This window comes from Ahaetulla prasina, chromosome 1 (assembly GCF_028640845.1).
Source record: "Ahaetulla prasina isolate Xishuangbanna chromosome 1, ASM2864084v1, whole genome shotgun sequence".
Lineage (NCBI taxonomy): Eukaryota > Metazoa > Chordata > Lepidosauria > Squamata > Colubridae > Ahaetulla > Ahaetulla prasina.
The window spans coordinates 216,875,002-216,895,047 of NC_080539.1; the positions used below are offsets into that span (position 1 = coordinate 216,875,002).

The 20,046-nt window shown below is 40.0% G+C and overlaps 1 protein-coding gene across 4 annotated transcripts in view; it reads right to left on the bottom strand.

The window, feature by feature from the left end:
- The window catches only part of METAP1D (methionyl aminopeptidase type 1D, mitochondrial), a 97,101-nt gene that overhangs the window by 32,696 nt on the left and 44,359 nt on the right, over positions 1-20,046 (bottom strand). For all 4 annotated transcript variants that reach the window (XM_058190574.1, XM_058190590.1, XM_058190581.1 and 1 more), the window contains 2 exons: positions 9,087-9,250; positions 7,435-7,584 (listed from right to left, as the gene is read on the bottom strand). In XM_058190574.1, coding sequence (XP_058046557.1) covers positions 7,435-7,584; positions 9,087-9,250 — 314 coding nt within the window. The remainder of the gene's footprint in view (positions 1-7,434; positions 7,585-9,086; positions 9,251-20,046) is intronic.

Consider the following 20,046-nt stretch of genomic DNA (forward strand, 5'->3'; position numbering starts at 1 on the left):
TGATCTGAATAATTAAAAGAAATTCTAAAAGTTGGACTATTCTGAAAAAACTAGTTGTAGGTGCAAACTGGCAAAGTAGATATAAAATGGTATTACTCTCTTCTTGGAGAAGATCTCTTTTTCCACTTGCTTCTCACTGTGAGGAATGGGATGGGAAAGTATAGATAAAACTGAAAATTCCTTTAAATATTCCTACTCTCCTAAATATCCCCAGCAGGGATATTTTACTGTAGGTGGGATACTTTAGGAATCTTTTGGATCGAAGGTCCTGTTGCCAACCCAACCCCGTTTCAGGAGCTGAGATTATCTGATTTTGGCAGAACCCAGCTGTAGAAGCATATCCAAGGCCTGATTTTTTTCCTTTGAGTTTGAAGACTTGTCTCCACCCATGGAATGGGAAATATAAGGAATCCTTTGGTGCCATTGTTTAAAGGAAAGAACTGATTATAATATAATAATATAATATAATATAATATAATATAATATAATATAATATAATATAATATAATATAATATAATATAATATAATATAATATAATATGAATAGCACTTAGACTTACATACCACTTCATAGTGCTTTACAGTCCTCTGTAGGCGGTTTACAGAGTTAGCATATTGCCTCCAACAATCTGAGACCTCGGAAGGCGGGAAAGCTGAGTCAACCTTGAGTCATTCAGATTCGAACTCCTGGAGTGAGCACAGAGTTAGCCTGCAATACTGCATTCTAATCACTGTGCCACCGTGGTTCTAATTGCTCTACTTTAAATGACATTATTAGCTGGACATAGCAGAATTAATTTCTCTAGAAGTAATAGTTAATTCTATTAAGTCTTTGAATTAATAGATGCATGTAATAATTGTATTTTAAAATCTTTGGGGTAAATTAGGGTCCTTTTCTGGTGTACACCTAGTTCTATTTTTTGCTCGTTCTGTACATAATTCAATTATGATCAGAAAGTAAAGCATCTATATTTGCCAAATTTAGATGGAAAACCATAAAGACCAAGAATCTTATTTAACACCGAGCTATTTACTGTTTTATCTTTTCTTTTTGAGGAATATTTTTTAGTTTCCTTAATTTTGATATTTTTTAAGAAAAGAATTTTTTTATTTCACGCATTATATGATGCCTCATTCCTCAAAAAGGTTATGAATTTATTAAGTTTTCATTAGACTGCATTAAAATAATATTGATGAAATGAATATATATATATATATATATATATATATATATATCATGTATATAAGGATTGCATGTTGATCAATTTATATAATATCACATGTTGATAAAAAAACTCTCACAATAATTTTTTGTTTTCAAAGATTCAAACATATGTTCTATCTCAAAAGTCTTTCATTATACCTATTTTATTACAACTATCTTTGATATTGTTTCTTTTAGTCAGAAGCAAATATATTTTGTGTAAGTATGATGTACAATCTGAGAGAAATAGAAACATAGTAATTCAATGAAGTGGAACTTTTCCAAACATTTTTTTTAAAAAATTGGGAAATATATTTATTGTCTTTAGCAGCATAACATATTCAGTTAAAAGTCACTTACTGTCATGATTTCTCCTTTATCAGATACATATAAATACATATCAAAGAAATCATCCTATCTTCTAAAATACCGTTGATCAACATATATCTTCCATTAACATGCTCCTTAACATTCAGGGTTTAGAATGGAATCCAATGGCATACTTGTTCACTGTTTTTGCAGATGAAGTAGGAGGGATGTGATCAGTGGTGTGATTCAAGTATTTTAACAACCGGTTCTGTGCCCTAATGATTCCTTCCAACAACCAGTTTGCCAAACTGCTCAGAAAGTTAACAACCGGTTCTCCCGAAGTGGTGCGAACCGGCTGAATCCCACCACTGGATGTGATCCCTCCTTTAAGTTATACCCCAGGTACCTTTAAAATTACGTTTCATATTTTTCAGTCTGCCATTATTATTTTTCCTCCATTTTAACTCCAGTCATGGTCAAATTCTGTATCCCACCTTTTCCTTCCTTCCTTCCTTCCTTCCTTCCTTTCCTTTCTCTTATACATTTTTCCCTTTCTTTTTTTCTTTTTTTTCCTTTCAATTTCAAAAGGTCTTGATCTATGTAGGAAACAAACACATACACACAAACTCACTTTTGTTATAAACGAAGATATCTCTTAGATATTTTACAAAGAAAAATTACATTCAGTTTTAAATAAGTTCAAGTTTAAATAATCAAGTAATTTTTTTAAAAAAACAGCTAATGCAGTAGAATGAAATACTTCTCAATGGATTTTGTATGGAAATTGCAAGAGCAAAACAATAGAAAAGTATTCATTTATTACCTTTGGGGATAAGATATGTACAGTATAGATTGAATCTTTGGATCTTACCAGTTTTGTTGCAAATGGAATTCTTTGTTTTATCAAAAGCAGACTACTTTAGAATCAAAGATTTATGAACAGAAATATTAAATATTCTCCTAAATCTTGAAAATTATATATATTTGCTCGGGAATCAGTGTGATATATGGAATCCTAAATTCAGTTTAATATTGCATTATTGTTCAATGCAATATTAGCATATGTATATATTTCATTTTAAAGAAGCTAAAGTAACATTAGTTGAATTTCACCGACTGCTTTTGTTGTGATTTTTTTTCATACAGAATCCTCTGGCTTTTGCATCAAAACTTTGGCTACACTAGATTAACATATTAAATAATATTTTATTCAACAGCAGTTTGACATAGAAAAACTTAGCAAGATCCAATATGAATATTTCAGGTTTGGATTCTGAAGAAGAGAGTTCAGTTCCAGTATCAAGTGGTGACTCAAAAATGATCTTAAAAGGAATGAGTTTTCAATTTTCAATGTACAGTATCCTGTGTTTTAAAAATCAATGAGCACTACATAAACTTTGAAGAAACTGCTTAGGTTATAAATTTATCAGTTGGTTTTAAAGCCCATCATTAAAAAAAAGTTCTTCCTAACTAGCCGAATCCTTGTACTGATAGGTCAAATAACAGTTCAACTGGAGCAGCTTTTTAGAGAAAACAAAGTGTGGGGAAAGGGTTAAATTGTTCTCTTTTTAGTGTTCCTTTATTCCTCTTTATCCCGTTTTGTATGATTTCATGCAGTTCTTGCTGGATACCATTCTCTCTAATACAAAACTCACTGCCAAGAAAAATGGAGGCAAAATTAGTTTGCAGAGAAACCAGAGGGGGATCTCGGCATGCTTGAGGAAACCCTGAAGTCTGCAGAAGTACAAAGCATATTTTTCAAGAACCATCAAAGTCCCTCCTTCAGTATACAACCTTACCAAGAAGTGGAGGTATGAAACGATGGAAAAGAAAAGTGGGAAACAAGGGATGCAAATCAGTCTGTTTGAATACCTTACCGCTTATTCATTATCTTTTAAAAAGGCATAAATGGTGAAATGTAATACTGAACAGGAATCAGCAGAATGAAACATCCAATATTATTTTATTGTTGTTCCCATTCCTCATTCCTCTTTCCTTTTCATCTGTTCTTTATTCTAGTGAATTATATAAACACACACCTCCTTTCTCTTCTTTGGGTTGTCTGTATTGTCATTTAACAAAGCCTTTCCTTTCCGCAGTCTTCTAAGTTGACCTTATGTTAATACTCTACTCATTCAAAATTGTTTATCCCTTCTGTAATAAGGTCCTATTTTTTAGCTGTTGTTCTTTCCACTTCTTAAATTTTTTTAACATTATGTGGGCTGTTGTTTGATTTCATTCCATTTAAATAAAAAATAAAGACATTGCTGAGTCAAGCTCTATGTCTGGCTACCAATGGCTTCATCTACAGTGTATGCAGTTTTCTTGGCAACAATATATATATAAGAGGGCTTGCCCTGGCCTTCTTCTGAGATATTCTTTTTTAAAAAATTCTCTTCTAGCTTACGGTCTAGAATTCCTTGATGGTCTTCCATCCAAGTACTAACCTTGTGTAGTTTCCAAGGGCAGGCAAAATTGAAAAGGTGTAGGATTGTGTCTATGGCACACATCTGCTGATGAAATGACATCCACCACATCAATGTTTCTATGCAAAGCTTTCTATGTCTTGTGGCTGCAATTTTTCTCTTTCTTTTTTACTCCTCTTGTTTGAATTCTTTGATTTTTATCTATGTTTATTGGTTTCAAAATACACATTTTAAAATATCAGTTTTTAATTCTCCATTACCCACTTCATATATTTCTTTCCCTTGTTTGAACTCAAATTCTTGACTCTTCTTACTTTTCTATATTGCTTCCATTTTCCCCCCTCCTCTTTTGATTTCAACAATCTTTTAATTTCCTTTGTAAGTTTGGCCTTGTTTATTGTTTTTTTCTGAAGATGTTTATCACAGCATCTGAACATCACTGATATGTTTATTTTTTATTTTTTTGCTTTTTCCATCTAACCTTACCATTCTTTCATTTTTAAAATGATTCATTCTTCGTCTGCTCAAGTAAATAACCTCTATGTAACATTCAATTCTCATCTTAATTTTTCTATCCAGCCAGTCTCTCATTCAAACTTTTTGTTTTCATCTTTGGAACATTGGAAAAATAGGTCCTTACCTCGCGACATAGCTAAAACCTTATGAAGCCTCACCTTCATTACTGCAATATTCTTCTAGGGCTTCATTATTCATATCTTGTACCTTTTATTTTGGTCCTTAATCCAGCTGCTTGACATATTCAAGTGCTTGTGATTTCAGCCATCTGAGTCTTCTTTTTTTGTTCTCTATTCTAGCTCTTATTTTCCTTTCATCTTCACTAGAAACTTCTTTAGGTTACATTTACATCTCGACAGGCTCATGCTGCTCATTCTAATTCATCTTCTTTCTACACTGCCCTCCATTTCTGTTTTCCATCTCTGCCCCCTTGTCTGGCTAGATGGTCTCAGTTAATTTGTTGATAATACTTTATGCCTAAAGGTTAGGTCAGCAAAGAATAGAATAGAATAGAATAGAATAACTTTATTGTCATTTTGAATGTACACTAATCAGCATACATTAAAATGAAATTTTGTTGCATACAGCTCTCAAAGTCTCTACCTCTAATATACACTACATAACCATGACAGAATAAATAAATACAAAATTATTCATATACCCACATATATTATATGACACAGAGAAACAACACATTCTAGTTTGGATGTATACATGTACATGGCGAGAAAAACGAATCTTGCGAGTTTACCAGATGGATGGCATAGAGAACAAAACTGTTACAGAATCTGGAAGTCCTGCTAGAAATACTTCGAAACTTCCTCCCAGAGGGGAGCAACAGAAACAGACCGTGAAGTGGGTGTGTGGGGTCTCTAACAATGCTTTGAGCTCTAAGCACATAGCGCTTATAAGCAGTATCCTGAATAACAGGAAGCAAGCTTCCTATAATCATCTTGGCTGTCCTTACCACTCTCTGTATGGACTTTCTATCTGAGGCACTGCAGCCACCAAACCAAACAGTGATGCAGTTTGTTAAAAAGTTCTCAACTGTGCCTCTGTAAAAAGTGGCCAGGACAAAAGGTGAAAGATGTGCTTTCCTCATCCGATTCAGGAAATGCAGACGCTGAGGAGAGCACAGCTCAAACACAATCACGTTTGCCACTTGGACTGTACGAATGGAACTTTGCAGATTTTTGATTAAGACAGGCAGAACCTCTTCCCACTACAGAAGTTATTTTTTCTGTCCATTTTTTGTCCATTTCATGCAAAGATGAGCTGCAAAATTTGGGGGGTAGGTGGCCTTTTGGTTCCTGAGTACATATATTTATATACCCCGTTGTGCATTCGTCAGTTTATAATTTTGAAAGAGTGTCCTCAATTTAGAAATAATGAGATATTAATCTGGCCAGTAGTGCTGAAGGAAGCATGTAGGGCTTCTTTCTCTGCCCTCCGATCTTCTTTAAAAGAGCTAAAATACATGATTTTAAATTATTACCACAATATTACCAACAATATATATGGAAAAGTAGTTAAGCACTGGATAGGATCAGCTCTTAACCAGGGGCTCATTGGATGAATTTGAGTTAGTCCCTCTCTTTCAGTCAAACCTACCACACAGGATTGTTGTGGAGGTAAAATGAGAGAAGACCTCCTAAAATGTGGAATGTAAGTGCACTAAGTAACCATACTTTTAAAAAAGGTGTGTTGTTTTAAAATGTGACTTTTTCCCCCCCCACTGGGATTGCATTTTTAATAGATTTAATGTAATAAACAGTACAGACATTGTGCCATGATATGCTTTTACAAATAAGTTACAAATCCAGAATTAGTCTAGAGGACGAGAAAGACAGAAAGATGTCTACCAAAACAGTATAGGTAATTCTCAACGTACAATTTGTATAGTGGCCATTCAAAGTTACAACGGCACTTAAAACAGTGGCTTATGACCATTTTTCAAACTTATGACCATTGCAACATTGCAGCATTGCATTCCCCATGGTCACATGATCAAAATTTGACTGCTTGGCAGTTGGTATGTATTTATGAAGGTTGCAGTGTCCTGGGCTCATGTGATCTCCTTTTGTGATCTTCTGACAAACAAAGTTAATGAGGAAGCCAGATTCATTTAACAACTGTGTTACTGACTTCACAACTGCAGTGATTCACTTAATAACTTTGGCAAGAAAAGTCATAAATGGAGCAAAACTCACTTAACAATTGTCTTGCTTAGCAATAGAAAATTTAGGCTCAGTTGTGGTCATACATAGAGGACTATTTGTACTGTGCAAATCAAACAATGTAATACCTCTACAGCTGAAAATCAACAAGTTTGAACCAAGAATCTGCCTGTGACCAAACAATGGAAATGCTCATCTGCCTTCACACAGAGATAAGTAACACAAATTGCTGATACATTTATTCAAAAGAATTGGACACCAAACCCTGACTATTAAACCACAAGGATTTTAGAAAGCTTCGGATACACAATAAACTCTACTCAGCTTTGAGTAGAGCAAATCCAGAGTTTAATAATGTGCTTTTAATTGTTCAGTTTATAAAGACAAGCTCTTATTCTCCTTTTTTTCTCTTATAGTCAAGGCGGCAGAATTTCTGTATTTCTCACAATCATCTTCTTCTGGCCCTCCACAGTGTGAAGGACAGGAATTTAAAAATTCCAAACATACAAGCCAAATAAAATAAATTTGAAAAGAAACTGCTTAATTTTCAGGGCATCTATTGGAATTAGATTGGATTTTGATTGTTTGGTATGGAAATAGGTGGGGTGGGGGAGACGGCTCAAGGAAGGCAGCTTACGAATAATCAAGCTGGTTTGTTGAATATGTGAAAAGTAGGGAATTCTATTGTGATCAGTCTGCAGAGTTTATGATGTACAATAAATAACTATGAAATGCATATATGTAAAAGGAAATGTTACAAAATTTCAAAAAGCAGAGCCAGGAGCTGCCAAGCTTGTGTTACCTTTACACTCCTCACAGCCAGACGCAGGACATGACGGGCCAGCTGACAAGCCTGACGAAGCCGTAGAATCTGATCTTCATTCTTAAGGTCTATTTCGTCTCCCATGTCAGGCAGAGCGCCTGTCGTCACATAGTCTGGCTGCTTTATATGCTTGGAAATCAAGGAACAAAAATGAAGATCAGAACATGGAGCATGACAATGGGATCATTTTCTCAGATAGAGGCCCCCCCCCTTCAGCCTGTCCTATTGGTTGTCTGAGTGACCTTCCTAAGCCATCAGGGCAAACCCTGAAGCCTGCCACAATATTTGTCTCACTGCCCTTTTGAACTTCACAGTGTTTGTTACTTGCAGAGCCTGTTAGCTCTACAGCACTGAAATTCAGGGTATCACAGCAGCTTTTCACTCAGACCAAAGGTTCCTAATGGCACTCTTACTTCTAGTTTGCCTTAAAAAAAAGAAAGAAAAGAAAAAATTACGTTTTCAAAACAAGCCAGGTAACTTGGCAGAGTTCTGAACTGATATAGGAATGAAAAGGGGAAAGCCTAAATCCTGAATCTCATAAAAGTGGGTAAGAACACACTGACTCTGTTGGAAAGAATTACCAATATAGCAGTTATTCAAAAATTTTCTATACTCTTGCACAGGTATAACATAAAGTGTGTGTATAGGTCTGTGTACATGGATATGTGTCTTCATCTCTCTCTCTCTCTCTCTTTCCTTGTGTGTGTGTATGCGCTACACCTGATCTGTTAGGTTTCTTACATGAAAGATATTAGACTGGCCCGTATTTTATTCATTTATTTGTGAGTTAGATTTCTATCCTTCCTTTTCTTCAGGAGCTTAAGATAGTGAACAATGCCCCAAACCATTAGAAGCTTCCGTGGCTGGCTGAGTGGATCACCTCTACTCTATCCAACCTAGACTAGGTGTAATACCCGTAACATAATGGCACCATAGCATTCAATGCCTAGGCAGGCAGGAGACTTTTCTTCACCTTTCTAGTTCAGCAGTACCAGAATCCTCTGAGAGGCAAGTCTTTCCCAATCTCACAACTCCCCCAAAGCTGAAAAAAAATCCAACATCCCAGGCTTTAGACTAGTCCCATAAATTGTTAAAATAAATGAGAAGATGGCAATGACAGATCACTTTCATCAGCTTACTGCAAAGAAAACAATAAGAACCTATACGGATCCAATTCCACTCAAAGAAGTTTACAACAGGATACAGTACACGCACAAATACACATACACATATTTCCAATATTTTGAAAGTAATAGTTTACAAATTACAAAGTAATTTCAATGATAAATCCTAATTTTAAAATGAATATAAAAATAATTGATGATGTAAGGCCAATTCCTATTTACATGATTTATAACCAATTTCATCATTTTTTTTAAAACAAGAGGCTAACCAAAACATTGGGATGTAGCAGCAGCAGGTGTATGAAATTGAAACTGGCTGAGAAATTGACTGAATGCTCTCTTTACTATAGCATTACTTTGTGCACCAGTGTTCTGGTATCAAATCCCAGCCCTGATAACAAAATCATGATTCAGACTGCTAGTTGTTGGGATAGTCTTGATTATTCATCTAATAAATCTTTATATTGACTACTGAAAGAAGCAATAGAACAACAGAAATGATAGTACCTTAGGAACTGGATGAGGAGGAGAAACATCAGCTGGCCAAACTACCTTATAAGCATTTTTCTGTCTGTGGCAAAAAAGATATCTTCTTTGATGAATGCTTGACTGGTATAAGTAGAACTGATTAACCGATGAGTAGAAAACACGCTGACAGCCAGTCACATGGCCTGTGGACAAATATATATGGTACAGTATCTGCATCAATGGAATAAATTACCATTTATTACCATGTAATCATATTAATGACAACATTAATACTTTTTAAAAGAAAGTTTGGCTTTGTTCTACCCTTGCAACTATACCATACACACAATCAGAAAAGACGATTGCTCGATATGACATTGATGCAACATTGAAATCTAAACAATGGCTCAAAACAAGACTACCTTTTATTTTTAATCAATTAACATGTCCGATAGAGGATTACGGCTTATCATCAGCCACATCATATTAAATTCCAGTGAAAACCTGGGAGGAACTAAGATACATCTCACTCTTCTAATCTACAACTAGCAAGCTTAAGAAAGCTAGTTTATTTAGTGCAGGGGTGTCCAAACTTTTTTGAGTGAGGGCCAAATACAGAAAAATAAGCAAAGGCCCGGGCCACCGGGGGGTGGTGGTGGCTTATTTTGGGGTGTGGCTTGGTGGTCATGTGACTGGTGGGCGTGGCTAACTGCTCATGTGACTGAGTGGATGTGGCTATGGGCATAGAAACTACTCAGAGGGCTAAAAAAAGTAATTTTTGACCAGTCCTCACACTTATGACCATCCTCACATTTATGCCCATTGCAGCATTTTTAACAACCATATCACTCATTTCACAACTGCTTCTCTTCACCACGGTTACAAGATAGGGTGCAAAATGTAAAGATAGTTGTACGTGTGAGGACCAGTCAAAAGTGTGAGAACCTGTCAGAAATCACTTTTTCCACCCGCCTGGATAGTCCCTATGCACAGTTTAGGCTTAACTATACTATATGTGTGTGAGTTATATATATGTGCATGTGTATCTCTCTGTTTGTGTACGTGTGTGTTTGTGTTATGTTGATTTATAATGTAATATTTTTAAATATAATTATTCAGAAAGGCATGCGGCCTGAAAACCTGGGACATTACAATACAAATGGATACAGTCAGTCTACTAAAAGCAACAATATGTGGATATCATCTTCATTTAAGGGGAAAATGTTTCATATTCATTCATCTTGGCCAGGGGTGTCCAAACTTTTTTGAGTGAGGGCCAAATACAGAAAAATAAGCAAAGGCCCGGGCCACGGGGGGGTGGGTGGCTTATTTTGGGGGTGTGGCTTGGTGGTCATGTGACTGGTGGGCGTGGCTAACTGCTCATGTGACTGAGTGGATGTGGCTATGGGCATAGAAACTACTCAGAGGGCTAAAAAAAGTAATTTTTGACCAGTCCTCACACTTATGACCATCCTCACATTTATGCCCATTGCAGCATTTTTAACAACCATATCACTCATTTCACAACTGCTTCTCTTCACCACGGTTACAAGATAGGGTGCAAAATGTAAAGATAGTTGTACGTGTGAGGACCAGTCAAAAGTGTGAGAACCTGTCAGAAATCACTTTTTTCAGCCGTCTGGGTAGTCCCTATGCACAGTTTAGGCTTAAGTATACTATATGTGTGTGAGTTATATATATGTGCATGTGTATCTCTATGTTTGTGTACGTGTGTGTTTGTGTTATGTTGATTTTTAATGTAATATTTTTAAATATAATTATTCAGAAAGGCATGCGGCCTGAAAACCTGGGACATTACAATACAGATGGATACAGTCAGTCTACTAAAAAGCAACAATATGTGGATATCATCTTCATTTAAGGGGGGAAAATGTTTCATATTCATTCATCTTGGCCAGGGGTGTCCAAACTTGGTCCCTTAAGACTTGTGGACTTCAACTCCCAGAGTCCCTCAGCCAGCAAAGCTTCCTTCGTTATTCCCTGCCCGAGGAAGGCGAGGATAGAACTGCTGGGCCGGGCACGGCCAGCAGCCTCTTTCGCGCTTGCCGCCGCCTCCCCCCCCTCCCTTCGTTATTCCCTGCCCGAGGAAGGCGAGGATAGAACTGCTGGGCCGGGCACGCCAGCAGCCTCTTCGCTTGCCGCCTCCCCTCCCCGTTATTCCTGCCCGAGGAAGGCGAGATAGAACCGCTGGGCCGGGCACGGCCAGCAGCCTCTTCGCACTTGCCGCCGCCTCCTCTGCCCCTCCTTCATTATTCCTGCCCGAGAAGGCGAGGATAGAACTGCTGGGCCAGGCACGCCAGCAGCCTCTTCGCTTGCCGCCTCCTCCTCCCCTCCCTTCGTTATTCCCTGCCCGAGGCGAGGATAGAACTGCTGGGCCGGGCACGGCCAGCAGCCTCTTCGCGCTTGCCGCCTCCTCCCCTCCTTTATTATTCCCTGCCCGAGGAAGGCGAGGATAGAACTGCTGGGCCGGGCATGGCCAGCAGCCTCTTCGCGCTTGCCGCCGCCTCCCCTCCCTTCGTTATTCCCTGCCCGAGGAAGGCGAGGATAGAACTGCTGGGCCGGGCACGCCAGCAGCCTCTTCGCGCTTGCCGCCGCCTCCTCCTCCCTTCGTTATTCCCTGCCCGAGGAAGGCGAGGATAGAACTGCTGGGCCGGGCACGCCAGCAGCCTCTTCGCGCTTGCCGCCTCCTCCCCTCCCTTCGTTATTCCCTGCCCGAGGAAGGCAGGATAGAACTGCTGGGCCGGGCACGCCAGCAGCCTCTTCGCACTTGCCGCCGCCTCCTCCCCTCCTTCGTTATTCCCTGCCCAAGGGGTGGAGGCGCGAGGAGCCTCACCAGGCGGCCCGAGGAAGGCAGGATAGAACTGCTGGGCCGGGCACGCCAGCAGCCTCTTCGCGCTTGCCGCCTCCTCCCTTCGTTATTCCCTGCCCGAGGAAGGCAGGATAGAACTGCTGGGCCGGGCACGGCCAGCAGCCTCTTCGCACTTGCCGCCGCCTCCCCTCCTTCATTATTCCCTGCCCGAGAAGGCGAGGATAGAACCGCTGGGCCGGGCACGCCAGCAGCCTCTTTCCCGCCGCCGCCTCCCCTCCTTCGTTATTCCTGCCCGAGGAAGGCGAGGATAGAACTGCTGGGCCAGGCACGCCAGCAGCCTCTTCGCTTGCCGCCGCCTCCTCCCCTCGCCGTTATTCCTGCCCGAGGAAGGCGAGGATAGAACTGCTGGGCCGGGCACGGCCAGCAGCCTCTTCGCTTGCCGCCGCCTCCTCCCCTCCTTTATTATTCCCTGCCCGAGGAAGGCGAGGATAGAACTGCTGGGCCGGGCATGGCCAGCAGCCTCTTCGCTTGCCGCCGCCTCCTCCTCCTCCCCTCGCCGTTATTCCCTGCCCGAGGAAGGCGAGGATAGAACTGCTGGGCCGGGCACGCCAGCAGCCTCTTCGCGCTTGCCGCCGCCTCCTCCTCCCCTCGCCGTTATTCCCTGCCCGAGGAAGGCGAGGATAGAACTGCTGGGCCGGGCACGCCAGCAGCCTCTTCGCGCTTGCCGCCTCCCCTCCCTTCGTTATTCCCTGCCCGAGGAAGGCAGGATAGAACTGCTGGGCGGGCACGCCAGCAGCCTCTTCGCGCTTGCTGCCTCCTCCCCTCGCCGTTATTCCTGCCCGAGGAAGGCGGATAGAACTGCTGGGCGGGCACGCCAGCAGCCTCTTCGCGCTTGCTGCCTCCTCACCTGTTTCTCGATGGCTGTCACTGCCGCCACGCGTGTCCGACATGGGAGGCGCGAGGAGCCTCGCCAGGCGGCCCGAGGAAGGCGAGGTAGAACTGCTGGGCCGGGCACGGCCAGCAGCCTCTATCGCGCTTGCTGCCGCCTCCTCTGCCCCCTCCCTTCATTATTCCCCGCTCATGGGGAGGAGCCGCGAGCCTCGCAGCGCGAAAAGGGCCATATTAAATTATACTTCCAGAATTTGCTGCGGGCCAATAAAAACTGACCCGCGGGCCGCAGTTGGCCCGCGGGCCGTAGTTTGGACACCCCTGATTTAGTGTATTATAAAAGGAGAGTAAATACTGTCTAATATCATAGGCCATCTATTGTGAGTAAAAGTATCTCCCATTCTCTAAGGGAAAAAACGCCAATTATGCAATGTTAGCTGAGCAAATGCTAAGCAAGGTCAGATTTGGTTAGCATTTGGATGGGAGATCAGCAGAAAATTTCAGGAGAAGCTCAAAAATATACTTGGAGAAACTCTATGAAGAAAGCATGAGCCAAGCTTAATTCAAAGGAGACTCTTATCTTTTAATAGCATCTATTCCCCTTTTTTTCTTTTCCTTCCTTCCTTCCTTCCTTCCTTCCTTCCTTCCTTCCTTCCTTCCTTCCTTCCTTCCTTCCTTCCTTCCTTCCTTCCTTCTCTCCAGGCCAATCAAAGCAAATATATTAGATTTTGTTCCCATGCCAATGATAAAAAAGGTTTCATCTAAATTTTACCCTACAGTAAAAAGATAGACTCTTTCTATTGGCATTCTGAATGGGGTTGGGGTTTTTTTGTTTTTTGTTTTGGTAATTACTAGTTCTACTTCATTTAGCCATCATTTCCAAAATGCCTGCACAGCATGCATATACAGACAGTATAATATTACAGAAAAGAACACCAATAATAAGTTAGATTTCACAACAAACACATAAAATTCTGCTTGTGCGATGACACATCTTTAGTAGGAAGATAACGCAGCAAAGGGGGCTGCAACAAAATAGAGAGTGAGGCTGCTTTGTGCAAACCAAAGACATCTCTGAATCTAAGCCTCTTTGCTATTATGAAGATGATAGAAATTGTACAATATTGTAAGGAAAAAAGTGACGAGGGGAGTCCAAAAGGATAGCAAGGATGGAACTAATACTGGTGTACTTGTTACGATAATGAGCAGCAGGAGCAAGTGGTCCAAAATATTTTACTGTCTGAAGGGTTACACTTTAGTCAAGGAAATGTATCAAAAGATTTTGGTTCCAAAGATCTAACCACTGTTCTATGTTGAAGATAAAAATACTTTTTTATGCCTGAGTCAGCACTGATAACTAGTCCCTCCAGTTTCCTTGGCGAGATTTCAGATTTGGTTTGCCCTTGCCTGCTTCCTAAGGCTGAGTGAGTGACTGTCCCAATGTCACCCAGCTGACTTCATGCCTCAGGCAGGACTAGAACTCAGTCCCTCAGTATCTAGCTTGGTGCATTAACTATTATACCAAACTGGCTTTAAAAATTACGAACACTATATAATGATAGTATCAAAGGCAGCTATCACCACCTCCTCTGTCTAACTATAAAGTGAGTTATGCTAAGCAAATTAATCAGTCTGAATATGCCAGAAGAAACACACAGATTATGTGGCAAAATAATTTGATTATTTTGGCAAGATAAACTAATTAATCAGTAAGACAAATAATTACCATGATTATGAATTATCTTAAGTCCATTTATTCAAGAAGAAATCTCACTGAATTCAAATCTGAACCAGAATACTGGATATTTGAGGATTACAATTTGCAGAATCAGTATAAAATAAGCTGAATTTTCCATGATTTGCAGGATTTCCATCCTGAATTGGAGGATTTCATCAAGGTAGAAAAATTGATTAAAAAACAATATAAAAGCCAAGATTTGCTATGTAATTATACCCAGGCTAAATTCTACAACAGGGAACCCCAACCTTTTTTGAGCAAGCAAATTATAGGCATACGCACATGTTATAGGTACACTGAGCAGAGCTACCATTTGGTGTGATTAAATACAAATACTCATTTATGAAAGGCAAACAAATAAGGCACTTTCCTGCCCATCTTGTCTATCATCACAGTTTATTTCCTTTTCTTCTGGGCAGAAGGGCGTAATTCCAAAGAAAGCAGTGGTGGTAGCCCGATATTGTTTTATTTTCGAAGACTGCCTTAGAGCCAGATACAGGGGCACAGAAACATTCTTAGACATAAAGATTATCCTCATGGTTGGAGCTTGATTTCAAAATGTGGAGGATTTTTATTTTATTTTTCTAATTAAAGTAATAAAAAATAGCCCAAAATAAAATCAGGTGGGACATGGCACCTGGCAGCCAAGAAGGGAAGTTTCTGGGATACATCAGCTCCACAATTTCCATTTTGAACATCCAGACACCAGTGTTGTGTTATCTGCATCTTCTTGTCCAATGCAGTGATTTCCTTAAAATGTTTCAAAATATATTTTAGAAAGTTAAGGAAAAAACATGGGTTTCTTTGCAGATAGTAGTTTTTCAATCCTACTAATTTCTCTCCTTTGTAGCTATAGAGACATTTTCACTTTACATTTATAAAATATTTGGCTTCTTTTATGCTCCCTCCTCCTCCTAGTATTCCACAGAACACATGAAATACAGAATACATGAAATATACCCATTTATTGTAATTAGAGCAGTGGGACACTCCTTTCAGGAGCCCAAAAAATACTGAACAAAAGGCCAGGCTGAATAGCAGGTGCCATTTTAAGACTTTCTGCAGGGTTCATAATGTTCTTTCTAGGCAAGTAAATGAAAATGGCTTAGATTTGTATAGCGCCTCAAGGGATGACCAAGGATCAACATATTAGAGGCAACTTTCTTTTCTCCATTATTCCATAGGCCTAGTACATGGACTAATGAGGTAGGAAATGGATTTTGAGGAGCTTAAACCCAAATCTTTCAAGCAAGATGGAAATATTAAGGAACGTTCTCTGGTAACAAGGAAAAGAGGTTTCCTCTTGGTTTCTACAAGTCAGTAGACAGTTTCTAAGTTTGTAAAAATATAAATGATAAATGTGAAAGATACCTGAACAGATTCATGAAAATGTACATCTTGAATATTTCAGAGTGCCAACTGAATACGTGCAATCTCTCATTGGTAGATAGGCAACATGACAGCTCAGCAGTTAAAATGCTGGGCTTGTCAGCTGGAAAGCCAACTGCCTGGGTTCAAGACCTGAGTGTCATGCAACAGGGTGAGCGCCTGTCTTCACCTAGCTTCTGCTCACCTAGCAGTTTGAAAGCATGCAAATCAGGGGTGAAATCCAAATGTTTTCCCTACCGGTTCTGTGGGTATGGCTTAGTGGCGTAGGCGTTCCCCACTTCAGGGGAAGGATATTGCAAAATCTCCATTCCCACCCCACTCTGGGGCCAGCCATAGGTGGTATTTGCCAGTTCTCTGAACTACTCAAAATTTCCGCTACTGGTTCTCCAGAATCTGTTAGAACCTGCTGGATTTCACCCGTGATGCAGATGCAAGTAGATAAATAGGTACCACTTTCGTGGAGAGGAAACAACGCTCCGCAACATCATGCTGGCTACATGACCACAAAAATATCTTTGGGTAGTGCTGGCTCATGGCCTCAAAATGGAGATGAACACCTTCCCCTACAGTTGGCAATGACTAGCAAAGTAAAATCTGCAGACTCATTTCGTCCTTGATAGATAACTCTGCAGCTGTGGAAGTGACATACATTAATTAGCTCAAACAATATGAATGACACACTGATGAGCAGAGTAGCACAAATGGCATTTTCTCCCACTGATCTCATGTGTTACATCACGGATCAATAATATGACAGGATGGAAAGCACAATGGTCTCCTGAACCCAGTATGCTCCTTTCAATGGACAAAATGGCAGAAGCATTGGAGAAAGAGGAAGATTTAAACTTGGCATCCCTTGGTTTTTCTTCCTCCTTCATGTTAGAGATGAAGGAGAGATTTTAGATGTTTTCTAATCATTTCTTTGTACAGACTACAAAGAAGGTTCTAACTGGTTCTTCTCCCAACTAGGAAATAAAATCTCTTGTCCTTAGCAAAACCCCGCACTTGGACTATTAGACGGCCAGACTCACTGTAAAGATGCATCCTTTGATCACTGCATCATTCAGCAGGAACCACAATTTTGGTGGAGAACAACACATTTTTTTCTAAACAGCAGTCAACTACAAAGCAAATTAAATACTGAAGAAAGCAATGGCAACCCAATTACCTACTATTGCACAAAATATGATTTGGACATATCTATCTAATAATGAAGACTCAGGTTTGATTCAAGAAAACTTGAAGCTTTTTAATTACCTACCCCAGCCTGAAAAAAATACATTTTTATTATTTTTATAATAGTGTGCTTTTTCCATTCTCTTGCAAACTTCACCTATTTCTTGCTTGACTTTTTCTCTTCATTTTTCAAAGTGAAAACTACCCCATGTAACATAATGCCATAAAGTAATACCTATTCTTCTCCTTTATCTTTCTTGTGGCTTTTGATCACAATCCTTTTAACATCCCAAATTCTAACCTGTAAATAAGGGATATCTTTAACTTTCTTCCTCAACAGATTTTTCTGTGATTGTATACAATACTACTAATTCTCCAGTTCTCCTAGACCAGCGATGGCAAATCTTTTGGGCTCAAGTGTCAACAATTTGGAAAACGCCTAACTTGATTCTTCCGGCATGTCACACATATACACACTCCACTGAAAGAGGAAATATTTTTTTCTCAGATACTGAAGAGCAACACCTAGGCCTGAGGGAGAGGCCTGGGCCTTGACTTCAGGCATAGCACCACTGCTGCCATTCAAAACAGTTGCCTCACATCGTTCTCCAAGGTGCGTGAGCCCTGGAGAATGACACAACTGCCCTCACAGCCCAGCTGTCTTTTATTGTCAGGCTCCTGAGACCTACCCAAGGCTGCTCCAGGTCACACAAGGCCTTTGTTCTTGAATGGCTTTGGAGAATGCTGTTCCACAGCCTCTGCAGCCTCCAAAAACTATGTGAAAGCACACCCCATTCTCATGAGATTTTTGGAAGCTCCAGAGGCTCTAAAGGCTCCAGAGGCTCTAGAGGCTCCAGACGGCATGCGAGAGCACACCTCTTTCTCACATGGTTTTCTGAAAATTGCAGAAGAATGGAGATGCTTTAGAGAATAATTATTGTCGGGCGTTTGTGGACACTGGCGTGGTCACCTCAAACATTGTGTGTTTGTCTGTCAGAGGTTCACCATCACTGTCCTATATTCTCAATCAACACAGCCAAAATATAGGAGGGAATAACAGGGCTGGAAGGGACCTTGGAGGTCCTCTAGTCCTCCGGAGTATTTGCGAGACCGCCTTCTGCCACCGATAGCCTCCCAACGACCTGTGCGCTCCCACAGAGCGGGCCTCCTCAGGGTGCCGTCGACCAAACAATGTAGGTTGGCAGCCCCCAGGGGGAGGGCCTTCTCTATGGCGGCACCAGCCCTATGGAACGAGCTACCTCCGCGGTTACGCCAACTCCCCGACCTCCGGGCCTTCAAACGTGAACTGAAGACTTTATTATTTCACCGAGCGGGACTAGCCTAAGACATATTTTAGCGAAATTTTAATGGGTTTTAATCGGTCTTTGACCGTTTTAGTGATTCGGCCTCTAAATATTTGTTTTTAATTGTTTTTAAATAGTGTTATTTATTGTATTTATATTGTATTGGTGTGTGTATTTTAATATTGGCTGTACACCGCCCTGAGTCCTTCGGGAGATGGTGTGGTATAGAAATGTAATTATAAATAAATAAATAAATAAATAAATAAAAATCTAATCCAACCCCGTGTCCAACCCTCCAGTGATGAATCTCCCACAACTTCCGAAGGCAAGCTGTTCCATTGGTTGATTCTTCTCACTGTAAGGAGAAAATTTCTCCTTATTTCTAGGTTGAATCTCTCGATCAGTTTCCATCCATTATTTCTTGTCTGGCCTTCAGGTGCTTTGGAAAATAGGTTGATTCGATTCAACTTCTCTTTTCTGTACATTTATCAGGTCCTATTGGCTTAGATGCTCCAGAAGTAAAAATTCAATCCTTGCAAAAACTCATACCAAAAAACATTACTGGGCTATCTCCCACATGGATTACTGAAGCCAGCTCTAACATGCTTTCATGCCTTTTCTAAGGCCATGCTGTTACAACTACATCCCTCTCTTCCCTCCTGTGTTACAATTACATTCATCCTCAGATTCATAACATTAAAATAAAAATACTGTAAATACAGTATTTACAATACTGTAAATACAGTTATTAAAAAATACAAATTAAATCAATATCAATTAAATAGTATATATACATTCTATAATCTATTCTATATCGTCAAAAATTTCATTATCTGATCATTTTGCATACTTTATTCTGCTAATTATAAGTAGGGTTAGGCTATGCCTCTAAAATCCCACCCCCCCAAAGTGAAATATTGTTTACATTCTCTCATCTAGCATCTAAGAATTTATTAGGCATCTTTCACATGGTTAAGATTTATTCTTCTTTCCCTCTCTCTCTCTTCTAATTGAACATCAATACACTCTGGATACTGAAAGCTCTATTCATTACTAAACTGTTCACTGGCACACTGGCACATTCTAAGGACAGAGCAATAAACACAGTTATGCTTTCCAACCCGTTTATAACCTTCACCATTTCTACATACTTATATACAGGTTCTACTGGTTTCAGGAGATCAATACCAAAGTATTGATCAGGGGACAAATTGGAAAAGTGGTGAGCTACTATGGATTTCTTGGAATAGAGATAACCCAGATTCTCTTAGTAGTCAGGTTCTCTTGCTCCAGGAGATCAATATTGCCCAGGATTTTTGAACGACATTTCACCCTGCATCTCAGCAAAGTTTCTTCAGTACAATGATTATGCTGACAAAAATGCATTAGCAACATAAAAGCAACTGCTATTGCAAATTGAGTCAACTATATTCCTTGGCTATCATCAGAACATACAACAAAAACTAATTATTCACTGCACCTGCTAAATATTTTGGAGATCCATATGAAGTTACTCAATACAGCAACAGCAAATAAATTATATAAAAGTTAAATAAGGTCCACCGAACCAATGATCCAGTACTATGTGAACAAGAAAGCCCAGTGAACATAATGGCACACTTTCTATGAAAATATGCATGAAATTGTGCTGTAAATCATGCTAAATTAATCCAC